General features: G+C 39.4%; 1 protein-coding gene across 6 annotated transcripts in view; it reads left to right on the top strand.

Moving 5' to 3' along the window:
- The window catches only part of sema4d.L (semaphorin 4D L homeolog), a 91,796-nt gene extending 74,219 nt beyond the window's left edge, over positions 1–17,577 (top strand). For 3 of the 6 annotated variants that reach the window (XM_018259271.2, XM_018259280.2, XM_041564705.1), the window contains 5 exons: positions 2,011–2,233; positions 2,891–3,006; positions 3,801–3,973; positions 4,548–4,591; positions 5,774–7,881. In XM_018259271.2, the coding sequence (XP_018114760.1) occupies positions 2,011–2,233; positions 2,891–3,006; positions 3,801–3,973; positions 4,548–4,591; positions 5,774–6,681 (1,464 nt within the window). In that variant the 3' untranslated portion in view covers positions 6,682–7,881. Of the gene's footprint in view, positions 1–2,010; positions 2,234–2,890; positions 3,007–3,800; positions 3,974–4,547; positions 4,592–5,773; positions 7,882–8,130; positions 8,338–12,293; positions 12,669–15,093; positions 15,298–16,753; positions 16,849–17,342 lie in introns of those variants that run through there. The other 3 variants (XM_041564717.1, XM_041564729.1, XM_041564723.1) reach the window with 3 other exon arrangements.
- The last annotated feature ends 6,651 nt before the right edge of the window (positions 17,578–24,228 follow it).

Genomic DNA, 24,228 nt, shown 5'->3' with positions numbered 1-24,228 from the left:
AAACACTGGAAAGAGTCAGAAGAAAAAGGCAAATAATAAAAATAGAAAAATAAATAATGAAGACCAGTTGTAAAGTGGCTTAGTATTGGCCATTCTACAACATACCAAAAATGAACTTAAAAGGTGAACCACCTATTTTTTCAATAAAGATAATGTGCTCTGTATAAACAAACCCGTCTATTCACCCTCTCTTGTGACTGTTTTGACTGATAGAAAAGCAGGTGCAGTGGAAATCAAATTATCCACCTTGCAAGAGCCACAGGGTTGGAGACATGGAGCAATTTTAATGCCTTCATTTGCTTCGATCAAGAAATAACAAAAAAAAAACATAGATTTTTGAGGCAATTAAAACAATAGGTAAAACCATATTGAGCGCAAGCTGTGCGCATTAGTATCTTCTTTGTTGATGCTGCACAAGGGCCACACGGCTCCTTTAAACCCCACAACCAGGTGGTGACACATTAGATAGCTGCTGCAGGCTGCACTGATTTATATATAGGCATGCAGAAAGCAGGTTTCAGACACAGAGGCTACGCAGCATAGGAATTTTATCTTTGAAGTCGAAGGGGGGGAGGAAGTCAGTGCATTTGAAATATTGAAGATCTCAGTGACATCTTATTTACGAACTACCCAGGAATGCAGCGTGTTCTTTACAGTGGGGCTGGGTCTCTGTGTGTCCTCCATACACCGACCTTTTTATCACCACCGCCATGTACAGAACAAATCACCTAGAGCTCCCGTTTCACCCCAAACCTCTCTTCCCTCAATCTCACCTGCCCTCTCTGGGCGCTGATACTCGTTGCCATGGCTTCTGAGCAGCGCTTATCTCTCCGTTCTCGTCTTCTCTCAGGCACTTCCGGATACTCGTTGCCATGGCTTCTGAGCAGCGCTTATCTCTCCGGTCTCGTCTTCTCTCAGGCACTTCCGGTTTTAGCTGTTGCACCCACGAAACACATCTGTCACCTGACTTGTCGAGCGCACGCATGCGCAGTAAGGCAACAGGGCGCCAACAGAAGCTTGCTGTTTCAGTTATCGAACTCAACCCTGACCTGTCGTGCATTCGCGGAATGCCTAAGACGTCTGTTGTTGTCGCAGGTGGACTTTGCTTATCCTATTTAATAAAGTCCAAGTGTCTCTGCTGATTATAAATAACGGGTGCTAGAGGTCCGTGGGGCACATGCGCAGTAGCGCAATCCCACGGACACAGGGACTGGACGCAGAGACACTTGGACTTTATTATATAGGATTGTATCAATTCTAACAGCTGCCTGCAATAAAACCGAGAGATTCTGCTCAGCAGGGACAAAGATGTATCAACTATATATATCTAATTAGAACAGTTTACAGGGTCGGCGACCTCCCCTCCCACAGATGCTTCGGAAGATGAAAAATGACACATTACACTTCAATGTTAGAAAAACACTGACACATAAAAAATAGAAAGTCATTGGAAAAAGTCATTATTTCTGGTGATCTATCTGAAAACAACTAGTTGTTTGAAGGTGAACCACCCCTTTAATGAAAGTCTGGGGTACCTTTCATTAGATTGCCATGAGCCACATTATTCTATTCTCTCCACGCTAGCAATTAGATTCACTAGTGACAATATTTATTTATATGTGTATCCCAAATTGACATGATTCTTTGATAGGGCACTTATTAGAGCGGAAATTAACTGTTGCTCAAGTTGTCACTCTGAACGTATAATTCAGTTCTTTGACAAAAACATTTTTGTGCAAAAATACTGGGTGATAAAAAATATCTTTAATCAGTTTTACTAACTGCCTGTATATAAGGCATGTATTAAATAGTACATAAATATTATGCGGCTTCATAAAAACCCTACAGTATGTGTGCTGCCGTTATGTGCTCGTATATTCTGCACTTAATGGTGAGTTTGGGTTTGTTTTGATGGCAGGACAATGTGTACTCTGTGTGTTATGAAAGGAACATTGTGATCCTGTCCCAGTGTAAGTACAGGTTACAGGCCTTTCTCTTTGTTCTTTTTAGTGCATTAACAATGAAGCCAGGGCAATGAATTACACAAGCTCCCTTAATCTGCCAGACATGACTCTTCAGTTTGTCAAGGATCACCCCCTGATGGACGACTCTGTGACCCCGGTCGGCAATAAACCAAAGCTTGTGCTTCGAAAGGTCATTTATACCCAGATTGTGGTGGACAGGGTTAAAGCGCTTGATGGCAACAGCTACGAAGTCATGTTTCTCAGTACAGGTACTACAAACTCTCCCATACTTGGGTTGATGCTGCTGGGTATAACTGCTTGCTCAGACCAAGAGAGTTATAGTTCAGTACTACCAAGTCATTAACAGTCATTATGTAATTCTGCTGAGTTTCTTAATAGAGTTTAGAACGTTAGAAATTTCACTGACTGCAATTGTAATGATTTTAACTAAGAATGCAGTAAAGTGATAGTCAGCCTTCTCTCGTATAATATGAAACATACCTCCCAACATTTTGAAAGTAAAAAGAGGGACAAAAATGTTTTTCCGCACGTAGTGCAGCAAACTTTTTTGACCACGCCCCTTTCTGTGGCCACACCCCCTAATTACCATGTTCATTTTGCAAAATTTGGCAGGTTATGAAAGTTTGAAAATATTTCTCCTTCTCTAAACTGTTTTTTTGTGTCTCAAAATTGTTACAAAGTATCTTATTTGCACCTGTTAGCTGTTTTGGGCTCTCTGCTAAAAGCCAATTAAGTTAAAAACTTTGTTTCTTTTTCTGGCTGTTCAGTGCAGAGAAAGTAGGGACTTTCCAGTACAAATGAGGGACTGCGGGTTGAGCTGTCAAAAGAGGGACTGTCCCTTCAAAAAAGGGACAGTTGGGAGGTATGTATGAAATGATAATCTGAATATGTTTTGTTTAACCTAGATAAAGGCATGCTGCACAAGGCTGTCAGTCAAGACACAGAAATGCGAATTATAGAGGAAATTGTGCTGTTCCCACATCTACAACCAGTGCAGAACTTGCTGCTTTCTAACAAGGAGGTAAATATCATATCCATGTATATCCATGTTTTCTAGTTCCAAATCTCTGAATGTTAGCTCTTGTATTATAAATCTTTGAAGCAGCCAGTTGGGACTTGACTCTGTTTAGATAGATTGTAAGCTCTTGCGAGTAGGGACTTCTCATCCTATTTTTACGCTGTGCCCCTTAAAGTTATTGTTTCTTCGTATCCTGCACTGTGTTCCTTGCTGGTGCTTTATAAATAAATGAGAAGGATACTATCTTCAGCCATTCACCATGGATTAAAAGAGATGTAAATGAGTGTTGGGAGACTGCTGTTACACTCAGGACTCGGCCATAATCATCTATTTTTGCTGGAGGTGGTGGGCATAAGCCTACGTTTCATAATTTCATCTTTTATTAATTCATTACTCATTAGTACAGTATAATGAAGTATAATTCAGAAATACCATTTAAGGTGACAGGACATGGGGAGACTTGTCTCCTGCAGTTAAATCCGTGGGTGATAAATCGCTCGGAATTGACGTGCCATAGTATAACTAAAGATTCAATCTGTGGATTTTCAAATGCCAGAGGGGCTGCTGTTAGATACCATAGAAAGTCACTATTTATTAGGCTGCTGGAGGCCATTTGGGCCTCTGTTTACTTGAAATTTTGAATCCCAGTCCAGACCTGATCACATTTTTACATCCAGTGCTGCGCAATATGTTGGTGCTATATAAATACATGTTAATAATAATAATAAATAGAAGTATTTGGACTGCAATTTACTGCCCCCTGGTGGTTTACTGTGTGTACTGTGTTTTGCTTTTAGGGGAAAAAGTTTATTTACGCAGGCTCCGATACTGGGGTAGTCCAGTCTCCCCTTGCTTTCTGTGAAAAGTTCACATCCTGTAAAGACTGCATTCTGACCAGGGATCCATATTGTGCTTGGCACCCCGTGAAGCACTCTTGTGTTAACATTCTTCAGGAGAGTAATGCGGACGAGTAAGTCCCTTTTATCATCTCTGTATTTAAAAGGCAGAAGACCCCTTCTATACAAGGCCATTAAATATGGCTTGTAATTGAAAATCTGTGTTGGATATTTTAACATTTTACAAAAAATGATTTATGATTTTCTAAGTTTGGGAGTGTTAAGTGCTTGTAGGAAGCATTGTCATTGTGCCTTTAGTTATCTGCCCCTCTGTATAATGAATTGATCCTGTGCTTTTCATTTGTCCCTGCTATAACATGTCTGGATTTATGCTTATCTCTAGTAGTACCATGGATTTTATAATTCTCTGTGCAGGTATAAAAGCACCGCTGTGCCAATGCTGTAGATTCTGTGCCACATGTTTACATTGCAGATCAAAGAGCCAACTGCCACACAAACATGTAAACATCACTGGATTGTTCTGTGACAAAACAAATTATATTATATTATATAACTACCAGGAAAGCAAAACATTACACTTGTTTTTATAAAACCTCATTACTTAGTGTGGTGAGCCCAAAGGCTTTAATGGCATTATTCATATTTTTTTCTTTCTGGATTCTAAAATTCTGTTGTGTTTGATTTCAGGAGCTTGGTCCAACAGTTAAATGGAGATGCATCTCAGTGTCCAGGTACAGCCTTCCTAATATCTCTACCGATTGTTTCACACTGATGGGCATGACATGTTGCTCACACACGTAGCAAAATATGTAGATAGGTCTTGATTTTTTCTTTTTCAGCCTTCAACAAGGAGGCACTTGTTGAAGGCCAAAACCAAAAATCTGTCGCAGGCCCTGTTACATGATATTGTATCTTCATGATCTCAGCTGTCATTATCTCACCCCCTAGCTTGCACACTCCCTTGTTCCCAATTGATGGCAGTGAATAATTGCTTCTAGAAATCAATACAGTATGATATGCTGCAATGATTATTTCACTGGCAATTTCTATTGGTGAGTGTGTTTGTTAGTAGTTACAGTTAGATACGTGTGGCTTTAAATTAAGCCTCTCCTATTGGGGATGTAGAACAGAACACAGTAAATTTGCTTCCTAATAACACAATGCAGTTTTAAACCCTTGTGTCCCTGTTCTATTTGTGTCTACATTAAAGTGAATGTCCCTAAGGACACATGAGCCATTTATACTGTACCTCTTAAAGGGGAACTATTGCGAAAATGAACATTTAATATAAGCTTCGGCATACTGAAATAAGACGTTTTTCTAAACATAATCAATTAAAAATTCTGTACCGTTTCTGAAATAATTAAGTTTATCTTTACTATTCCTCTCTCATCATCTGTTTCTCTTCATTCTCTCTTCATGCAGGAGTTGGGTGTCAGTTAGATCCAATATATCTTATGGGGGGGTCCTTTTACCTAGAAGATGTATTATAGCTCACTCTATTAATATCACCAGGCATCACGTCTCTCTACATACAGAATTTGTGCAAAAGGCAGTTATTTTGTTACATTTTGTTTGTACTGGAATCAGTTATTTGAGTGAGCTCTAATACAGCGGCTAGGAAAGGAGCCCCCCCCTTATAAAATATATTGGATCATTCATCTGTCACCCAACTCCTGCATGAAGATAGAATGAAGAGAAACAGATGCTGAGAGAGGAATAGTGAACAGAAACTTGATTATTTTAGAAATGGTGCGGAATATTTAATTGATTGTATTTAGAGAGTCTTCTTATTTCAGTATGATGAAGCTTATATTCAATTTTCATTTTTGCAATAGTTCCCCTTTAAGTAACTCGATCATTTCCAAACTTGTGACAAACTAGGGTGCTGATGTTTAACCCCACTTTTGTAGATTCTGATGAAATCCAGAACAGTATGAAGCACACTGTGAAGTCGGGAAGCACGGTGGAACTGAAGTGCTCTCAAAAATCTAAGCTCGCCTCTCTGGTGTGGCAATTTAATAAGAAAGCCCTGAAGACTGAACTGCCCAAATATCATCCCCTAGAACACGCTCTAGTCATCTTCAGTGTCACCGAGCGCGACTCTGGTATTTACGAGTGCATATCCCAAGAGGAGGTGGGGGATATAAAGGTTTCCCAAGTGCTGCTAAAACATGAGGTAGAACTAGAAAAGGTGCCCGCTACTTTGGAGAGCACTACCCATCTATACACAGAGCCTGAAGCTAAATCTCAAACAACCACCATGTCCACCAAGGTCCTTGAATTGTCTACACGGAAGAAAACGACCGCTCAGATTTTAACAACTCCTGTTGCCGTTACAGGCGTGAGCACTAGGTTACTAGAAAGCACAACCGCATTAACTGAAATGCACAGTAAAGTTCCTGAGGTTCAGATGGAGAAGGCGATGTACTTGACAAAGCCAAGTGACTGTTCTCTTCTCATCTGCCTGGTGCTGCTGTTCGCGCTATTGTTTCTGATTCTGTTGGCTTATAATTGTTACAAGGGATTCCTCCCTAACTGGTGCCTACCCATCCGCACTCTTCTGTTCTCCGGCAAGCAAAAAACCCCACCCGATTATTCAGACTGTGAACAAGGCGTAAAGGAAAACTTAGTGGACTCCAAGTGTAGCCCCAGTCAGTTTGAGGATACACAAAAGATTCCTCATGACACCGGCTACGAGACAGAACTGGACTGTGGGAATGGCACCGTCCCACAGGCAGTGAAACCCGACGAGAGCGGAACCGACCAACCGTTTGACGTAAAATGTGATCTCAAATATGCAGATTCTGACGGAGACTGAGGGCTCTTTTTTTGTTCATTTTTAAGAAGACCAATTTTATGCTGTAGACCTGCTGAACTGCCTATAAAAAAGGGACCATGCAGTCAAGCTTCAATCCATTCTGTGAAAGAAATAGTCCTTTTCGCTTTAAATATCCCAATTTTTAGCAGCAATTGAAAATGTAGCATAGGTTGCAGGCAGACATGTTCCTTCTGTTTGGATTATTTTTTTAATATCCAAGTTTTAGTCTGTTGTTTGTTTTTATGTTGATGATAATTAATGCAAAGGGCTGATCCAGCATTAACAGCATTTCACCTCTTGCTGCAACTTATTTTTAAATGAATTCCAAATTGGAAACAAATCTTAGTTTATCAGATTGGTAAGGAGCTTGTAGACAAAACCCTAATAGGGTCCGATCTTTTTCTTTTAGTGCTTCACTGTGCACTTTTTTTCCAGCAGGCAACGCGACTGGTAGAGAAATGCTTCCCGCTCTTGCTCGTGTTTGTAGGGCCTATAAGGTATTAAACACTGGTTCTTTTATTTCTGCTTAGGAGCAGGTCTGGCTACTTTCTGTTTATTTCTCAGGGAAAGGCAACTTCTCCGGTTACTTTGTTTTTCTACAGTAAAATATATATATATATACCACGGGACCTTTTCTAGAAAGAGACTGGATTTTAAAAGGACAGTGGCTTAATAAAACCCTTTCACGGTACGTTGAATGTTGCACAGAAATATTCCATGTTTATTGATAAAATAGGATTTATGTGGAAAGAATAGCTATCCAAACTGTGTCACTATGAAATATTTGCACAACGGAACAAGATAATATGCTGAACACATTCCCTGCCATTCCTTTATGAGCTTTCTCTTTATATACATTGAGCCACATGAAACATGTTACTGGAATGATCACCTGAGCCAAGGCAACAATAATATCCCTGCAAAAATCTCATCTTAATTTCTGCTTGTCTTACCACTGGAAGAAACCTGCAGGGTGCAACCGGCCTGTGAATTAAAGGCACCCCTTGCTGTATTACACACTCCTTAGCCCCCCTCGTATTTATGCAAGTGACCGCCTTATTTGTTTTTAAGAAGAAGGAGAAAAAAAAAAACACTGTAATGTTAACTGTGGATGCTTCCTTAAAAGAGTTGAATTTTTATTTTTCTATTGTTCATTCTGTATAGATGTAAAAATCTTAATAAAGTATTATGTTATTGGTTTATGAAGTGAGTTGAATGATACAGGGCAATGGGTTATACTGGAACATACTCCGATGGCACCTACTGCTCACATTTTACTCCCTGGCCATTCGGAAAAGCACCGGTATCACACGACTACTGATCAGGAGTATTTGTAAATAGAGATATTAATGCTTCCTGTTGCCGTCTCTTTTTAAGTACGTTTTTTTTCTCTTGTGATTTTTATTTTCCTTAGTACTTTCTCTTTTTCTTTCTGTCTCTGTCATACAGCCTCATCTCCCATTCCTTTTCCTCCTTCTGCTACCTCCTCTTTATCCTCTGTGAGACCTGATTTCCATCCTTCACTACCCAGCATGCAGCCTGAAGTTTTATCTAGTGCACAAAGTGATGTAGTCAGACTACTGCCTCCTTCCCTAAGTGACCAGGGTCATATTGTCAGTGCACAGGGAACTTTTCACCTCTTCTGCCATGCTCTTGGTGAGTATTGGTTTTCCACTGTATATTCTATTTCTCTAGGTTCCTTCTAATGGCCAAGGCTGATCAATAACCCTATTTTTCATGCATTCATTTTTCATTTATTTCCTCCCTTGAGGTTGTATACATGTTTATTTTACTGCATGCATGTATTGTTTTATTTATACAACACCCATCCAATAGTTATATTATTACAGCAGTGTCTAGAACAGTGATACCCTTACTTTTGAATTTGAATTTCAGGTTTGGAGGCAAGTGATGGCTGCATAAAAACCAGGTGTTCTGCCAAACAGAGCCTCCTGTAGGCTGCCAGTTCACATGGGGCAACCTAATAGCCAATTACAGCACATATTGGCACCCCAGGGACTTTTTTCATACTTGTATTGCTTCCCAACTCTTTTTACATTTGAATGTGGCTCATGGATGAAAAAGGTTGGGAACCCTATCCCCTGTCAATATATCTAATTTGTTAGAGGCTTTACCAGCCAACAGACCCAAAATAATGATATTTAATTAAAGAGATGGGTAAATGGCACAAGTGCAAGAGATGGTAGAATGAATACTTGGACCCTTGTATAAGTTTATCTGCCACTGGAGATTGAAAAGGTGGGGTGTATGGGAGTATGAATCAGGGCAAAACCAATTATGCTCAATTAACCTCTATCTGAACACTATTGGTAGATGCAAGCTGCTAGCTGTGTTGGTGGTGTAGTATTCAATGTCAGCTACATTTGCTCTTGATAAAACAATGCAAGGGATTCAATTCTCAAAACATAACATAGGATTTATTTATTGATGCAATGACATGCAAGGAGAAGCAGAATGGATTTAAACTCATTAAAAAGAGGTGCTTAACGTGTGTTTAAAGAAATGTATTTATTTTGAAAGAGGGTGAATGGTGCTGGGACATGTACAAGCACAATCAAAACAAATCAGCAGGCAACTGGGAATCCCTTTGTATAAGAGGTTCCTTATCTATAATTGTGGGGAGGGGGAAAGGTCTGTTTATAAAGAGGTCTCTCAGTGAACTGTGGATTTGTTCTGATCATGCTCATATGAGTCGGGTATTAGAATGTGACTTTAATTTCAAATTGTGTCCTATGTAGTGCCCAAATATAAAAAAAACATACATATTTGCTAAGTGAAACAATAGACAAAAAGTATGTTTAGCACAAGTCCTATTCATTGCACTGGCACTCCTATTGAATAGGGGAGAATTGAACTGCCAATTAACTTTTCAATTAAACCACCAAGGTTTTGCTTTGGATCACCCTTTTTTTTATTTCTGAGAGCAATACAGAGATTTATATTTGATTAATAGCATTTTAAAGGCATTCCCTTTAACGTTTGTGTTTAAACCTAATAAAATATCCCACTTCAGATGCTGCAGAGGTTCCCTTATAAATGCTAAAATGAAGGATCTTTGTCATCCCAGCGGTCCTATTGTGTTCATATCCTCATTACAAAAAGCCACACAAGATCATGATATAATGTATAATGGGGGCACAGTTACCCAGACAAGATTGTAAACATCACTGTCTATCTGGGACAACTCCCTATGTTTTCTACTAAACTTTCATAAGAGAAATATAAACCCAAATCAGCATAGGTATTCCTGTGTTTTAATCACAGTTGTGCTGGAAAATGTAAGGGTACAGTTGCCCTTTAGTTGTCTAGAGTGCTGTTTCTGAAACTGGGGTTTCCTTTTTAATATAGTGAGGCCAGAGGAGACGATTTCCCTTCATTTGTGGCAGTAACTGGTGCTGCTTCTAAACATACAGGCTCTAGTAGTGTAGAAGTCTGACAGAATTTGGTAAGGAGTTAAAGGGCAAGTGAGTGTCAGAAAATAACAGGTGATGACAAGGGCTGGGGGTCTGCTGCCTTCTTGTGCCATGTGTGAGAAATATACTAACCATCTGCATTGCTGTATGTCCCATCATTGATAACAATATGAGGAACTAGGTTATTTGTCTATATGTCCTCAGGGATCCTCTGACCTCTCTGATAAACTATTTTCCATTTACTACAAGCACACAACTGACTGAGCAATACGCTGTCAGAGCTGCTGCCTTTATCTTTGTAACTCATAGAATGCTGTGCTGGATATGGACAACAAATGAAGTCATGGGATTTCCTGGGTATCTGAAAGACTCTTCCTTATACAGTACATGCCTGGCACAGAACATTTTATACTGTAATACTGTAGATTGTGTGGTTCATATGGACATTAATGGAAAATGAAAGGATAGTGTTGGTCTTTACATTACACTAATGAGGGGATAGTCTACAGAGTATGAATTGTTATAAGGTGTGTGTATATCAATTTAAAGGCTTGCTGACATTATTCTGCTCATATTTGTTATCTGACAGGAAACTGTGGCAAACCAAGGGTTTTTTTTTTTTGGTTTTTTTTGCAGGGATATGCTTTCCAGTTTGTCTGCCTGTCATGTATCAGAGTGTTAGTCCAGGTCATTTTGAAGAGAAAGGAGATTACCTTTATTGCTTAAAAGATCAGTGACATCAAAAAACGAAAGTATCCTAAAGTGATGAAAATATAATGTTCTGTTGTGCTGTATTGGTAAGGGCAGAGACACACGCTGAGATTTGGGGAGATTAGTCGCCAGGCGACAAATCGCCTCATCTTCAGGGCGACATCTCCCTGAACTGCCTTCCCGCCGCCTAGAAAATCGAATTCACCAGTGGGATGGCACTCGGAGCGTTTTGTTTTTCCAAAGTTGCCCGAAGTTGCCTCACGAGGAAATTTCTGGGCAACTTCGGAAAACGAAGTGCTCCGAGTGCCATCCCACCGGCGATTTTCATTCTAGCCGCCGTGGAGGCAGTTCGGGGAAATGTCACGCAGAAGAAGAGGCGCTGGGCGACTTATCTCCCCGAATTGCAGCATGTGCTTGTATGACACCCCAAAGGTACACAGCAGCTTGTTTATATAAACTATAGTTGTGTTTCTGAAGCAAACGCACCCGTTTTACTAAAGCAGAGCAACGCTATATGATATTGTCTTTCCTTTATAACACTTTAATTTTTATGATGTTACTGTTCCATTAGCAAGCAAATGGAAAAAAGAAAAGAAACTGGGCAGAATGGAGGCCAAATAGTATGCAGCTGTCGTTCTGCAATGACACCAAGATCACTTTGCTTCACAGTGCTTTGCATGTCTGGTTACTCATACAGTATCTATCTGTTCAGTCTATGGGTTGATCCTGCAGATCACTACAGAGGATCAGTTGTGTATGTTAAATATTTTGGACAAATAATGAACCACATGAAAGGCAGGTGTGATTTATCCCTCAGGTAACAGTTGGCTGGTCTGGGCAGAAAATCTGGTCTGTTGATTTCTTTTATTGGCATCAACTAACCCAAAAGTGATGTCAGGCCTCCAACTGTGTAACAAGTGAGCAGATTAGTCCAATACGGTTTTCTGTTTCTGGGCAAATGACACATAATGCAGAAGCTTTGTTTGTGAACAGAGACTGAGCAGTTGGGCAACCCATATGTAGCCATTCAGGAATTGGCAACTACATTATAAAACTAAATTCACCAGTGCAGAGAGAGACCCAATTTTAGCAGCTGTAGTGACACTGATTCAGCAGTAACCAATATGTGACAGCAATAACTGTCATATACTGGGCAACTTTCTGTATAACTTCATTATCAAATCATGGGCCAGACTCTATATATACTGAACAAATGTCACACACACACGTATAGGCAAATAGCACTGATGGACTGTTCCAATCCAATGGCCCCAAAACATTCAAACGGGGCTCATGTTTTGACTAGATTTCAATATGACCAGGTAACTGTGCTGTGGTACGTGCTGCTTTTTTGAAAGAATCCGGGATTAATTCACTTATCTTGCGGCTCCAGTCTGTTACATGTGAAATGATGTCTAACATATTCCTTATTGCTAATGAATTTGCCTTTCTTTTTGATAATCCAAGCTTTCCATATTGTCCTGCCCTGGGTAAGTGTCACATTTGGTTTAAGACTGAGTGTAAGGGAAAGAGTGACAGTGATACAGAGTGTTTCTTATTCCATAATCCAAACTGTGGTGAGTGTGAGAGACCAGGTGAGGGGGCTTCCTAAATAAAAGTTACACTGCGCTCACTGTATATATTTGCAAAGATTTCCATTTTTTCGTGCACATAGCAGCAGAGAACTACAACCAAGTGCATGACTGGACTGCATCTCAACCCTGGGGGCCCAAATGTGAGGAAATAAGGGGCACGGTCTTGAGCCCCCCCCCCCCCCGGTTCAGGATTCCTTCCCTACTTTAAATTACTGCAGACATACATATGTCCGTTGCCATGGAGGCTAACCCTTAATTGATATTTTGGTCATCTTTAAATTAACTGAGACAATTTGCAAATGGTTTTCATTTTTTATTATTTGTGGTTTTTGTTATTTAGCTTTTTATTCAGCAGCTCTCCAATTTGCAATTTACATAATTGGGTTGTTATGGTCCAAATTACCCTAGCAACCTGCATTGGTTTGAATAAGAGACTGGAATAAAAAGTAGGAATAACAATAGATTTGTAGCCTTACAAAGCATTTGTTTTTTAGATGGGGTCAGTGACCCCCATTTGAAAGCTGGAACGAGTCTGAATCAAAAGACAAGTAATTAAAAAAATTATAAAAAATAAACAACAAAGTCCAATTGAAAAGCTGCTTAGAATTAGCCACCCTTTTAGGGTAAGGCCACACGCAACTAATCGCCTCGTCTTTTGAGCGACTATCTCCCCAAACTGCCTCAGCGTTTTCCCCCATATGTTGCAATGAAAAGTCGCCTGCTTTAATGCACACGCGGTGATGCGTTTTCTATAGTCGCCCAAAGTTGCCTCAGCTTTCATCGTTAAATGCAGTTATCACTGCAAAACTGGCTTCAAATATATTAAAATGTGAGGGCTGAATTGTTTTGCAAACAGCATATTTCTGTTTGATTCATTTGATCTTCTATAGAGTCTCTATAAATTAAAATAACACACAATTCCAGTGCAAAATGTCATTAAAGGGATTGTTCACCTTCAAGTAACCATTGCAATTCGTCTTCCCTTTTTATTTTCAGTGTTTTGTTTTTTTTAATTATTTAGCTTTTTGTTCAGCAGCCCTCCAGTTTGAATTTGAACAGCTATCTGGTTGCTAGGGTCTAAATGACCCTAGCAACCAGGCAGTGGCTTGAAAAAGGAATAAGAGTAGGAGAAGGGGCAAATAGAAAAATAAGTAAATAAAAATGAACAATAACATTTTAGCCTCACAGAGCAATAGTTTTGCTGGGGTCTGTGACCCCCCCTCCTTTTAAAGGCTGCAAAGCCAGATGAAGTTATATTTAAAAAAACTATAACAAAAATTAAAAAATGAAGACCAATTGAAAGTTGCTCGGGACGGCCATTCTATAAAATACTTGGGGGGTTATTTATCAAAGTCCCAATTTATCTCTATTTTCTGTTAACAAACTCTGATAAAATCCATTCGGGTTTTTTATGCTTATTTGCGATTACATTTTCCGAAAATTAGCTTTGCAGGAAAAATCTGATTTTCACAATTCTTTCGGATTTTTCAATACGATTTTCATCCGAAAACTTCGGGGTATTGCATGAAACCCAGCACACATCAAAAAAAACGTTGGGAGTTCTACTTATTGACTTATTTGCAACCTTGACAGGTCTGAGATGCCGGATTTTCAGATTTGGACTTTTCCATCCTGTGGGTTTATATAAATTTCGAAAAATTACATTTTTTTAGAAGTCCAATTTTATTAAAAAAAAACAACAAATTTGTTGTGATTTTTGCATTCGGAGTTAAGTAAATAACCCCCTAAAAGTTCATGTGAACGTGAACTACCTTTTTAAAATGAGAGAAAGAGGTTGAATACTGTTGTATGTGTAGTGTATGTGAGTAGGGATGGTCGAATTTGACCCGTTTCGTCAAAAATTCACCGCCGGGGAAATGTCGCTGACGCCCTTTAAAGTCTATGGGCGTCAAAAAAATTGTCACGTGGGCAAAAATTTTTTGATATGCATCTTTTTATTTTGACGCACGACGCCATACACGTCTATGGGCGTAATTTTTTCGGTGAAACAAGGCGAAAAAATTCGCCCATCCCTATATGTGAGTGTTTGTGCATAAACGTCCCTATACATGAGTAGATATAAGTTGCTCACCGATTAAGTTGTCAGTTTATTGCCCAGTGTATGGTGCACTCCTACTGGCTTCCACAATCAATATCTGGCCAAAAGTTGTTGATGCAGTCCTCGTATGCTCAACATTGTGATCCGATCAATGGGCACTAGGACCCACGATCGGATCAGCCTGATATCGCCTGCTCAAGGTGGGCATATCGGGGAGAGATCCGCTCTTTTGGTGAGGTCACCAAACGAGCGGATCTCTACATGTATGGCCAGCTTAAGGGCTGAAATCCACAGTGTGGCTCGTTCTGATCGGACACGATACGAGGAAACGGATGCGACGAGATGATGTGCCGAATATAATGCATCCGAAACGACTGTCGAATGTGAACACTGCACGTTACGTCTTCATCTGACAGTCGTGTTGAATGCAGGCAGCTTGTAGGTCCGACATTCCTATTACTTACATTGTATTCGGCACATTCGTCTTGTCGCATCCGCTTCCTCTCATTGTGTCGGATCTGAAGAGGTTGTGCCGTGTGGTTCAGCCCTAAGTGGTGGGTGATTATCTTATTTGCCACAGCCTCATAGGCTTTCCAACATATATTGCCTTCAGCTCCAGAGGACGTGCACTTTAGCTGGGAAAAGGATGGAGTTCTAATGGAAGGTTGTTGGAAGGAGGAGCAGCATGGACTGGCAGATGGCACTGTGCATATCCTCAGCTGGGTGAGAGACATTGCTGCCCAGGATGCAGAATATATTTGTACAGCCAAATCAAAGCGCGGGTCCAAAGCATCAAAGGGTTTCATTAAAGTGGCAGGTAAGACGGGAAAATAAAGAGAACATACATGTTTGCTGTAAATAAGCTTTCCCTTGTTAATTAAATGGAATGTCATGCAGGTTTTATACTTTGTCATTAAGTATTACTGTATAATAAGTCACAAGGGGTTCAATGACTACATAAAGGCACAAGGGTGAAGAGACTTGTGTGGGACCTATTATCCAGAATGCTCGGAATGTGGGGTTTTCTGTATAAGGGATATTTCCACAATTTGGATCTCCGTACCTTAAGTCTACTAAAAAAGAATTTAAACATTACATAAACCCAAAACCAGGGGCTGGGTTTTTGCTTCCAATAAGGATTAATTATATCTTAGTTGGGGTCAAGTACAAGCTACTGTTTTAATATTAGAATATTTTAAAATTTGGATTATTTGGATAAAATGGAGTCTAAGGGAGACAACCTTCCTGTAATTCAGAGCTTTCTGGATAACTGTTCCCATGCCTGTATCAACATATTTTACAATGGGGGTACATTATTTTTTCTAATACACAACAAATATTACTTAAATCAGTAAGCACCAATTCTAACTGATAAAATCACAAAGAATCATTTATATAGTGAATAAAGTACCCACTGTAGTAAATTATAAGGATAAGTTACCGAGGAGTTTCAAGATAAGGATATTATAAGTTACTGAGGAGTTTTCAACTTCGAGGTGACTTCTAATATCCTCATTTTCCAACAAGAGGTACTTTTTTATAATACACAAGTTTAAGCGTCATGTGACCATAATTATATCACTACTCACTGTTTATAACTGATGACATCACTACTCACCATTTATAACTGATGACATCACTACTCACCATTTATAAGGATATAATTTACAAGATATTCATGGCTTTTGTGTATATTATAAAGGATATAAAATGAAACCTCAATGTTACATACCTTGATTTCTGAGTCCATCTAATATACATATGCATAATGCTTTTCCCTGATCTGACATTTTCAATGGTTTTGCACCATTTCTTTATGGTCCCCTGAAAAACGTAACATGGGGTTTCTACTGTAATACACAAACCATGAATATCCTGTAAATATCCATATAATTGGTGCTTAGTGATGTCATCACATCTGTGCAGTGATGTCATTTCTGTCACATGACTCACTAAAACTTGTGTATCATAATAAAAAAAAGTACACCGTTCATAGCCACTCCACTGTGACTTGTAATATACTTATATTTTACAACAGGGAGTACCTAATTCACTATATCATTGACAGCTTATGCATTACTTGTGTATCTTGAATATTAACATGATATATTTCAGTGCCAGAAAGTAGTTCAAATATTAAATGGAAACTATACCCCTGAACCTTGCAGATATCTCTATAAATATATTGCATAAAACAGCCCATATGTAAAAGACTGCTTTGTCTACACGCGCTTCTATATGCCATTCTACCATCTAGTTTTAATATGTTGTAGGTGGATCAGGCCAAGGAGGAAGCCCTGAGCTTGCACAATGGAAAGCTGCAGTTAGTGAACACAGCAGCATCATGGAGGGCTGGAAGAAAACCTGGGTATGGTCATTGTCTGCTTGTTTACTCTTTATACTTTATGCACTCGTGGGGAACCTCCTAGATTTAAGGGTTATTTTAATATAGAAAAACTATCGTTTGTGTACCGTATTTCAAGCCCTGCAACAGCTCTTGCACTAACTCCACTTTGCAAGTCAGTGGCGATTGCAATTTCTATGGACAATGAGGTTTTAGACAATTGGGCAAACTATAGATAGTATATGTATGTGCCCCTACTGGCTTGTCCAATACTCTGCGCAATCCCCTAGTCATATACAGTAGCTTTTTTTTCCAAAAAAACAGCAGTTTAGGTTGCTACGGTGTCCATGATTTCCCACTTCCACTCCATTGTGTAGATGGTAGAAGACTTCTTTTTTTTCTCTTGCCAACAATATAATAAACCGGCACATCACCCTTTCACTGAGCAGGAAAACACTGGCTCCACTTTGTCCTTAGTCCTATGGTATTTATAATAACATTGTTTTCAACTGTTTTAGGAGAGCTGCAACAAAAAGCTGTGAATGGGACAACATGGAACAACACTTCTTAGTCTTATTAGCCCTACCAACGAGGAACCTCCATCTGATGAGAAAATGAGCTCTTGGCCACTGCTCGCGGTTAGCTCAAAGGATGGAGCACGTTTAAAAAGTCTTGTTGCCTGGGTGCTAACAGCAAAATAGTAATATATATCTGGAAACAGGCGAGCACACACAGGTCTTAATTGAAAAACAAAAGGTGTTTATTAAACAAAAAACTGACGTTTCGGCTAGCACTCTAGCCTTTCTCAAAGTGAGAAAGGCTAGAGTGCTAGCTAACTCCAAATGGGCAGCACACCGCCTTTGCAGCTTACCTCGGGTGCAAGGTAAAATAGGTAGGTAGGAAGATCAGCACTCTCTGTAGTTTGGTGAAATTGTGTTGATTTATTAATCAAAAATAACATCTTATCCAACGTTTTGGTCCAACATGGGGACCTTTCTCAAGGAAAGGTATATATATTGTATTATTAAAGGAGAATTCAACCCATAGTTTAAAAAAAACAATAAAAATTAGGGGCATGTAGGCTGGGGGGTCTACCCAGGGTGGGGGGAGTGTTTTTTTTTTTTTAAACTACGGGTTGAATTCTCCTTTAAATGGACACTGTCACGAGAAAACATTTTTTTCCCCAAAACGCATCATTTAATAGTGCTTCTCCAGCAGAGTTCTGCACTGAAATTCAAGAGCAAACTGATTTTTTTATATATAATTCTGAAATATGACAAGGGGCTATTGTCGGTTTCCAGCTGCCCCCAGTCATGTGACTTGTGCTCTGATAAACTTCAGTCACTCTTTACTGCTGTACTGCAAGTTGGAGTGATACCCCCCCCCAGCAGCCTAACAACAGAACAATAGGAAGGTAACCAGATAACAGCTCCCTAACACAAGATAACAGCTGTCTGGTAGATCTAAGAACAACCCTCAATAGTAAATTCCAAGTCCCACTGCGACACATTCAGTTACATTGAGTAGGAGAAACAACAGACTGCCAGAAAGCAGTTCCATCCTAAAGTGCTGACTCTTTCTGAGATCACATGACCAGGCAAAATGACCTGAGCTGGCTGCCTACACACCAATATTACAACTAAAAAAATACACTTGCTGGTTCAGGAATTAAATTTTATATTCTAGAGTGAATTATTTGTATTGTAATCAGTGTAATTTAGAAATAAAAAACACCATAAATAATGACAGAATCCATTTAAGGATGTGAAGAAACAAATGCCAAAGCGTCATGTGGTCATTTTCTGTAAAATGATTTTGTTGACGGTCCCAAATGTAGGGGCGTGGGGATGTAAGTTATATAGGAGAGCAAGCTGTGGTTGGAAAATGTTTGTACAGATTGTTCTGGAGTTCTAGTTTTAGATACATTTTGACTTTTCTTAGTATTTTATCTTTTTCTTTACCCCACCCTATTTCTATGTTCTGTATCTTGTATATCCTTATCTTGTAAAATATCAGAAAACGTAATAAAGAATTGGGGGGGAAAAAACGGTTTTGGGGGTTAAGAACTTTCTATCAAAGTATGTTGTGCCTGTGTACGGCTGCCTTCTGCATTGCATGAACTTTACAGCATACATGTCCTATTAGCAGATGTCAATGTTATTGATGATGAGGGAAAATGGCCGCCAGGTGAAAGCTGCTATTTGTTTTAGGAAAATGTGATGGCACTGGCGAATGGAGGGGGGATATGCAGTACAACTGATGTGGCTTGGGTGGGGAAGATATGCCCATCTTATATATATGGTAGGAATATGTAGGCTTTACATGTCCTTTAAGATTAAAAATCTATTAGAAAATCATGTAAACATTTAATAAACCCAATTGTCTGATTTTGCTTCCAATAAGATTAATTATATTCTAGTTTGGATTAAGTACAAGGTACTGATTTATTATTATAGCGAAAAAAAAAATTATTATCCAATGACACACCATCTGTATGACATAATTCAGAGGACGGGTTAGTAAATCCACTCAATACAAGCCTACACACACTTCACAAGTCGTTAAATACTCATAGGGCAGGGTGCAAAGTGCACTATAACTGGTAGTTGCTCATTTTTAATTTGTCAGACTGTAAACTTTATGTTTTTTTGGGGGGTATAGTTGGTGTTAGGAGCCTTTCAATACTCTTTGTTGTTGTTCGTTCCATGACAACACAAACACTATATTCACTCTGAGGCTGTACATACCTCAAGAAACACACCAGTGCTTTCAGGCAATTGTGTTTTATCTAGGGATGCACCCGGGATTCTGCCTTTTCCAGCAGGATTTGGTCAAATCCAAGTGCCTGGCGGAACCGAATCTGAAAAAATTTCATCACACAAACAAGGAAGTCAAATTTTATTTTTACTCTTTTCTGCCACGTTTCCCTAATTTACATATGCAAATTAGGGTTCAGATTCATAGTAAGTCTGGTTGAAACGAGACACGCGTCCATCAAGTTCAACCTTTTAAGGCTAAATAAATATATATATCTATCTATCTCTCTGGCCTAACTTTTTGCCTTCCAGAGGAAGCCTCTCCAATTTGCCTCAGAGGGGGGAAAAAATTCCTTCCTGACTCCAAAATGGCAATCGGACTAGTCCCTGGATCAACTTGTACTATGAGCTATCTCCATAACCCTGTATTCCCTCACCTGCAAAAAAGCAATCCAACCCCTTCTTAAAGCTATCTAATGTATCAGCCTGTACAACTGATTCAGAGAGAGAATTCCACATCTTCACAGCTCTCATTGTAAAAAAAAAAACCCTGCTGAAAAAAACTTTTCTTCTAATCAGAATGGGTGACCTCGTGTCAGCTGGAAAGACCTACTGGTAAATAAAGCAGAGAGATTATTATACGATCCCCTTATATATTTATACATAGTTATTGTATCAAACCTTAGGGCAGAGACACAAGGGCAGATTCGGGAAGATTAGTCGTCCAGCGACAAATCTCCCCAAACTGCCTTCCCGCCAGCTAGAATGAAAATCTCCTACAGGATGGCACTCGAATCGCTTTATTTTGTTAAGTCGTCTGAAGCTTCCTCATGAGGCAACTTTGTGCGACTTCAGCAAACGAAGTGCTTCGAGTGCATTCCCACAGTTGATTTTCATTCTAGCTGCCGGGAAGGCAGTTCAGAGAGATTAGTCGCCCCAAAGAAGAGGAGATTTGTTGATATGCGACTAATCTGCCTGTGTGTCTCTGCCCTTAAGCGCCTCTTCTCCAGTGTATACAACTCCAATTTGGCCAGTCTTTCCTCATAGATTTTTCATACCTTTTAGCAGCTTAATTGCCCTTCTCTGTACCCTCCCGAATCGATGCCAATTTTAATACAAATCAAGACCTTATTTGCCCTTCATGCTGTTGACTGGCATTGCTTGCTACAGCCACGTTTATCTACAAGGTCGGTTCGGTCAAATCTTTCACAAAGGATTCCGGATTTGGCCGTATCCTAAAATTGTGTATTTGGTGCATCTCTAGTTTTAGCTACACCCAGAGCTCCAAACTGCTCAGTAGTTCCCCGTGAACCCTTAGGGCAATGTGATCCAAAGCAATTCTGGGCGTTCCATCTCCTGGGCAATTAATAGCTCTGCAGGCGGCAACACAACCGAATGAACAGCAATCTGGAAACCTCACGTCATACTTTTGTCATTAGCAAACGCAATAATGGATGAAGAGCAGATCCCTGTGACATGTTCATCTGCACCAACACTTTATGGTTTAAAAGGTAAAGTCTAACGGGAGATACATCTAAATAGTGTAGCACTGTAGATTCAGCATTGTGTGGTGCCCTGCAGTGCCAGACTGGGAGTAAAAAGCAGCCCAATTGTATACGCTAATTCTAACAATGGAGACAAACATTACCAGTTATTCTGCCCATAGCAATCAATCAGATCTTTGCTAATCTATACATGTATTTAGCTTATTTAATAGAGCAGATGTTTTATTTCTATATCTGTAATGTCTGACAAATATGTTCAGCACAAAGTAAAGAGTAAAGTTCACCAAAAGAGAAATTGTGACTGGAAGTTAAGTATCTTCATAAGTGGCTACATAGTCAGTACACAATATTGTTCACTTCCCCGGAAAACCAGCCCTTAAATGTTAGCTGTAATGATGGGAGTTAAAGTTCAACAGTAATCACAGGCCCAGGCTAAAGGATTGATCATTTTCAGGATCAAAACAATAGAAGCAGTAGAGTACTGCAGCGGGTCAGGTAACCCACCAAAAAAAAAAAAAAAAAAGAGGGTACCTGCAGAATGAGGGTAGGATTTTTAGGTGTGGGTATAGATGCGGGTCTGCAGGGTCACGGGTCTGGTTGCAGATCTCTTCCTGCTGCAGCTTTCCCTTCACTCATCTCCCCCTCCCATCTGACTTCTGGCACAGCTCAATCACACAATGCACTTCTGTCCCTCTCCATGTCGACTATCGGCCACGTTTCATGATGTCACTTCTGGTTTGATGGTGGTCGGCGGGTTGTGGATAAAGCAGTTGTGGGTCCAGGTTGGGTAACGGTTTAAAGTGGGTAAATATGTGGGTCGCGGTTCGGGCTGCAGGGTCGGGGTCTTAGAAATTGGTTCCAGGCAGGACTCTAGTTTATGGATGTAACCTCATGGGCATAGGGATACTTACTATGGGTAGTAGCATGTGACTATTAAATAATATAATGCTGAAAGCAGGGCTTTGGTTTAATGAAAAACTACATTACAGACTACAGGCTGAGCCCAGCATTCCAAACAAAATATTTTGACTGTGAATGTATGTGACATATACAAAGGCAGCAATGGAAACAGTTAATAATGTAAGAAAAAAAAAAAAACACTCAGAAGTAAAGACATAAAATGATGATTGTTCACATTATTCCTGTACATTGTGCACTTTGTTTATATACTGTACATGTTAATGAATGTGCATCATAACACAAAGCAGCTTATTATATACATTGTTAAGGTGTGTAAATGCAGGACTGGAATAACTTCACCAAGGGCAACCAGAACATTACAAAAAAAACCCATCACAGATAAACATGGAGTCCTTCTCAACCAGGGTCCAAGTTAAGTTTTCTTGCGGTTATTAACTCCTGCAGTGACTAGTGGAAACGTTCAGTCATGTTTCTACCATTAATTAACACGTATAGAGATCATTTACAAAGAGAAATACATGTCTGCAGAACATCAGAGAAAGAATAAGTGTTCTGTTTGTAGGACTGATATCTCTGTAATATCAACATGAACAGTATCTAGTGTATTTGCATGATCTGCTCAAGTGCAAATTAGTTCTGGACATTATTACCCTTTAACATCTAACTAATATTGGCCCCTAATTAAAGGGTCATTCAACTTTCAGTTCACTTTTACTGTTATACAATGACTAATTCAGAACAACTTATAAATTTGCCTTCATTTTTTTCTTTATATTTTTTGAATGATTTACCTTCTTTTTATGACTTTCCAGCTTTTAAATGGGGGTCACTGACCCCCATCTAAAAACAGAAATGCTCTGTAAGGCTACACAATTATTGTTATTGCTACTTTTAATTACTCCGATTTCTATTCAGCGCCTCTCCTATTAATATTCCATATTAAAATTAATGCACATTGCTGGGGTTATGTAGGCCCTAGCAACCAGATTGCTGACATTGCACTCTGAAACACTGCTGAATAAAAATCTAAAAAACGCAAATCATAAAAATTGAACACCAATTGCAAATTTTCTCAGAATATCACTCTCTGCATCATACTGAAAGTTGATTTAAACAACCCCTTTAAGTCTTTATATAAGGCTAACATAAAATCTAGTCTTCCTGCCTTATAGTGTTTATTCTCATTGGGTTGAACCAAGTTACAGATAACGGTCCCAATACAGAAAGGCTATGTACGTCTAATGCCTGCTACTAAAGATAAGGGGATGGAAGGTGCACCATCCAGGACACCAAAGAGAATAAACTGTTCATCTCAGGATACTGGGAACACTGGACAAATAATGATGCAACAACAGTAGTAATCCTTTATTGTGAAATTTCATGGAGTCACCTACACTACAATACAGTAAAGGAAATGTTCAGAATAAAAATAAAAAGTGGGTAAATAGATAGGCTGTGCAAAATAAAATTTCAATATAGTTAGTTAGCCAAAAATGTAATGTATAAAGGCTGGAGTGACTGGATATGTAACATAATAGCCAGAACACTACTTCCTGCTTTTCATCTCTATTGGCTTGCACTGATTGGTTACCAGGCAGTAACCAATCAAAGACTTGAGGGGGGGGCACATGGGTCATAACTGTTGCTTTTGAATCGGAGCTGAATGCTGAGGATCAATTACAAACTCACTGAACAGTTATGTACCATGTGACCCCCCATCAAGTCACTGACTAACTCAGAGCTAGAGAGCTGCAAAGCAGGAAGTAGTGTTCTGGCTATTATGTTACACATTCAGTCACTCCAGCCTTTATACATTACATTTTTGCCTAACTAACTATATTCCGAAAAAATGTTTAATTTGCACAGCCTATTTACCTATTTTTTATTTATACACTGTTAAGTCTGCTGTTCCATCAACATTTGTACAGTGTGCCTATTCTGAGATATGCAAAACTCGGCACTATTATACACACACAGTGTTACTCTATACCACTATATACTAATATGGTATAGATTACCATTATATATAGTAAAATAACAAGTGATGAGGCTAGCTGAATTCATTATATAGATGTCCATCTGTTTGATGTAGTGCTGGGTATGAGAGTTGGACATTAGGGCACATTGTCCCCCGAGTGACTGGCGGCTACTACTAGCAGCGTTCCTCTGGAAGAGGTGCCCTTCTATCTGCAAAGCTCAAGCTACAAGAGGAATCTGCAGGA

Source organism: Xenopus laevis, chromosome 1L, assembly GCF_017654675.1.
Source record: "Xenopus laevis strain J_2021 chromosome 1L, Xenopus_laevis_v10.1, whole genome shotgun sequence".
In the NCBI taxonomy this organism is placed as follows: domain Eukaryota; kingdom Metazoa; phylum Chordata; class Amphibia; order Anura; family Pipidae; genus Xenopus; species Xenopus laevis.
Note: the sequence above shows the minus strand (reverse complement) of the source record. Positions and strands in the feature narration are given on the sequence as shown.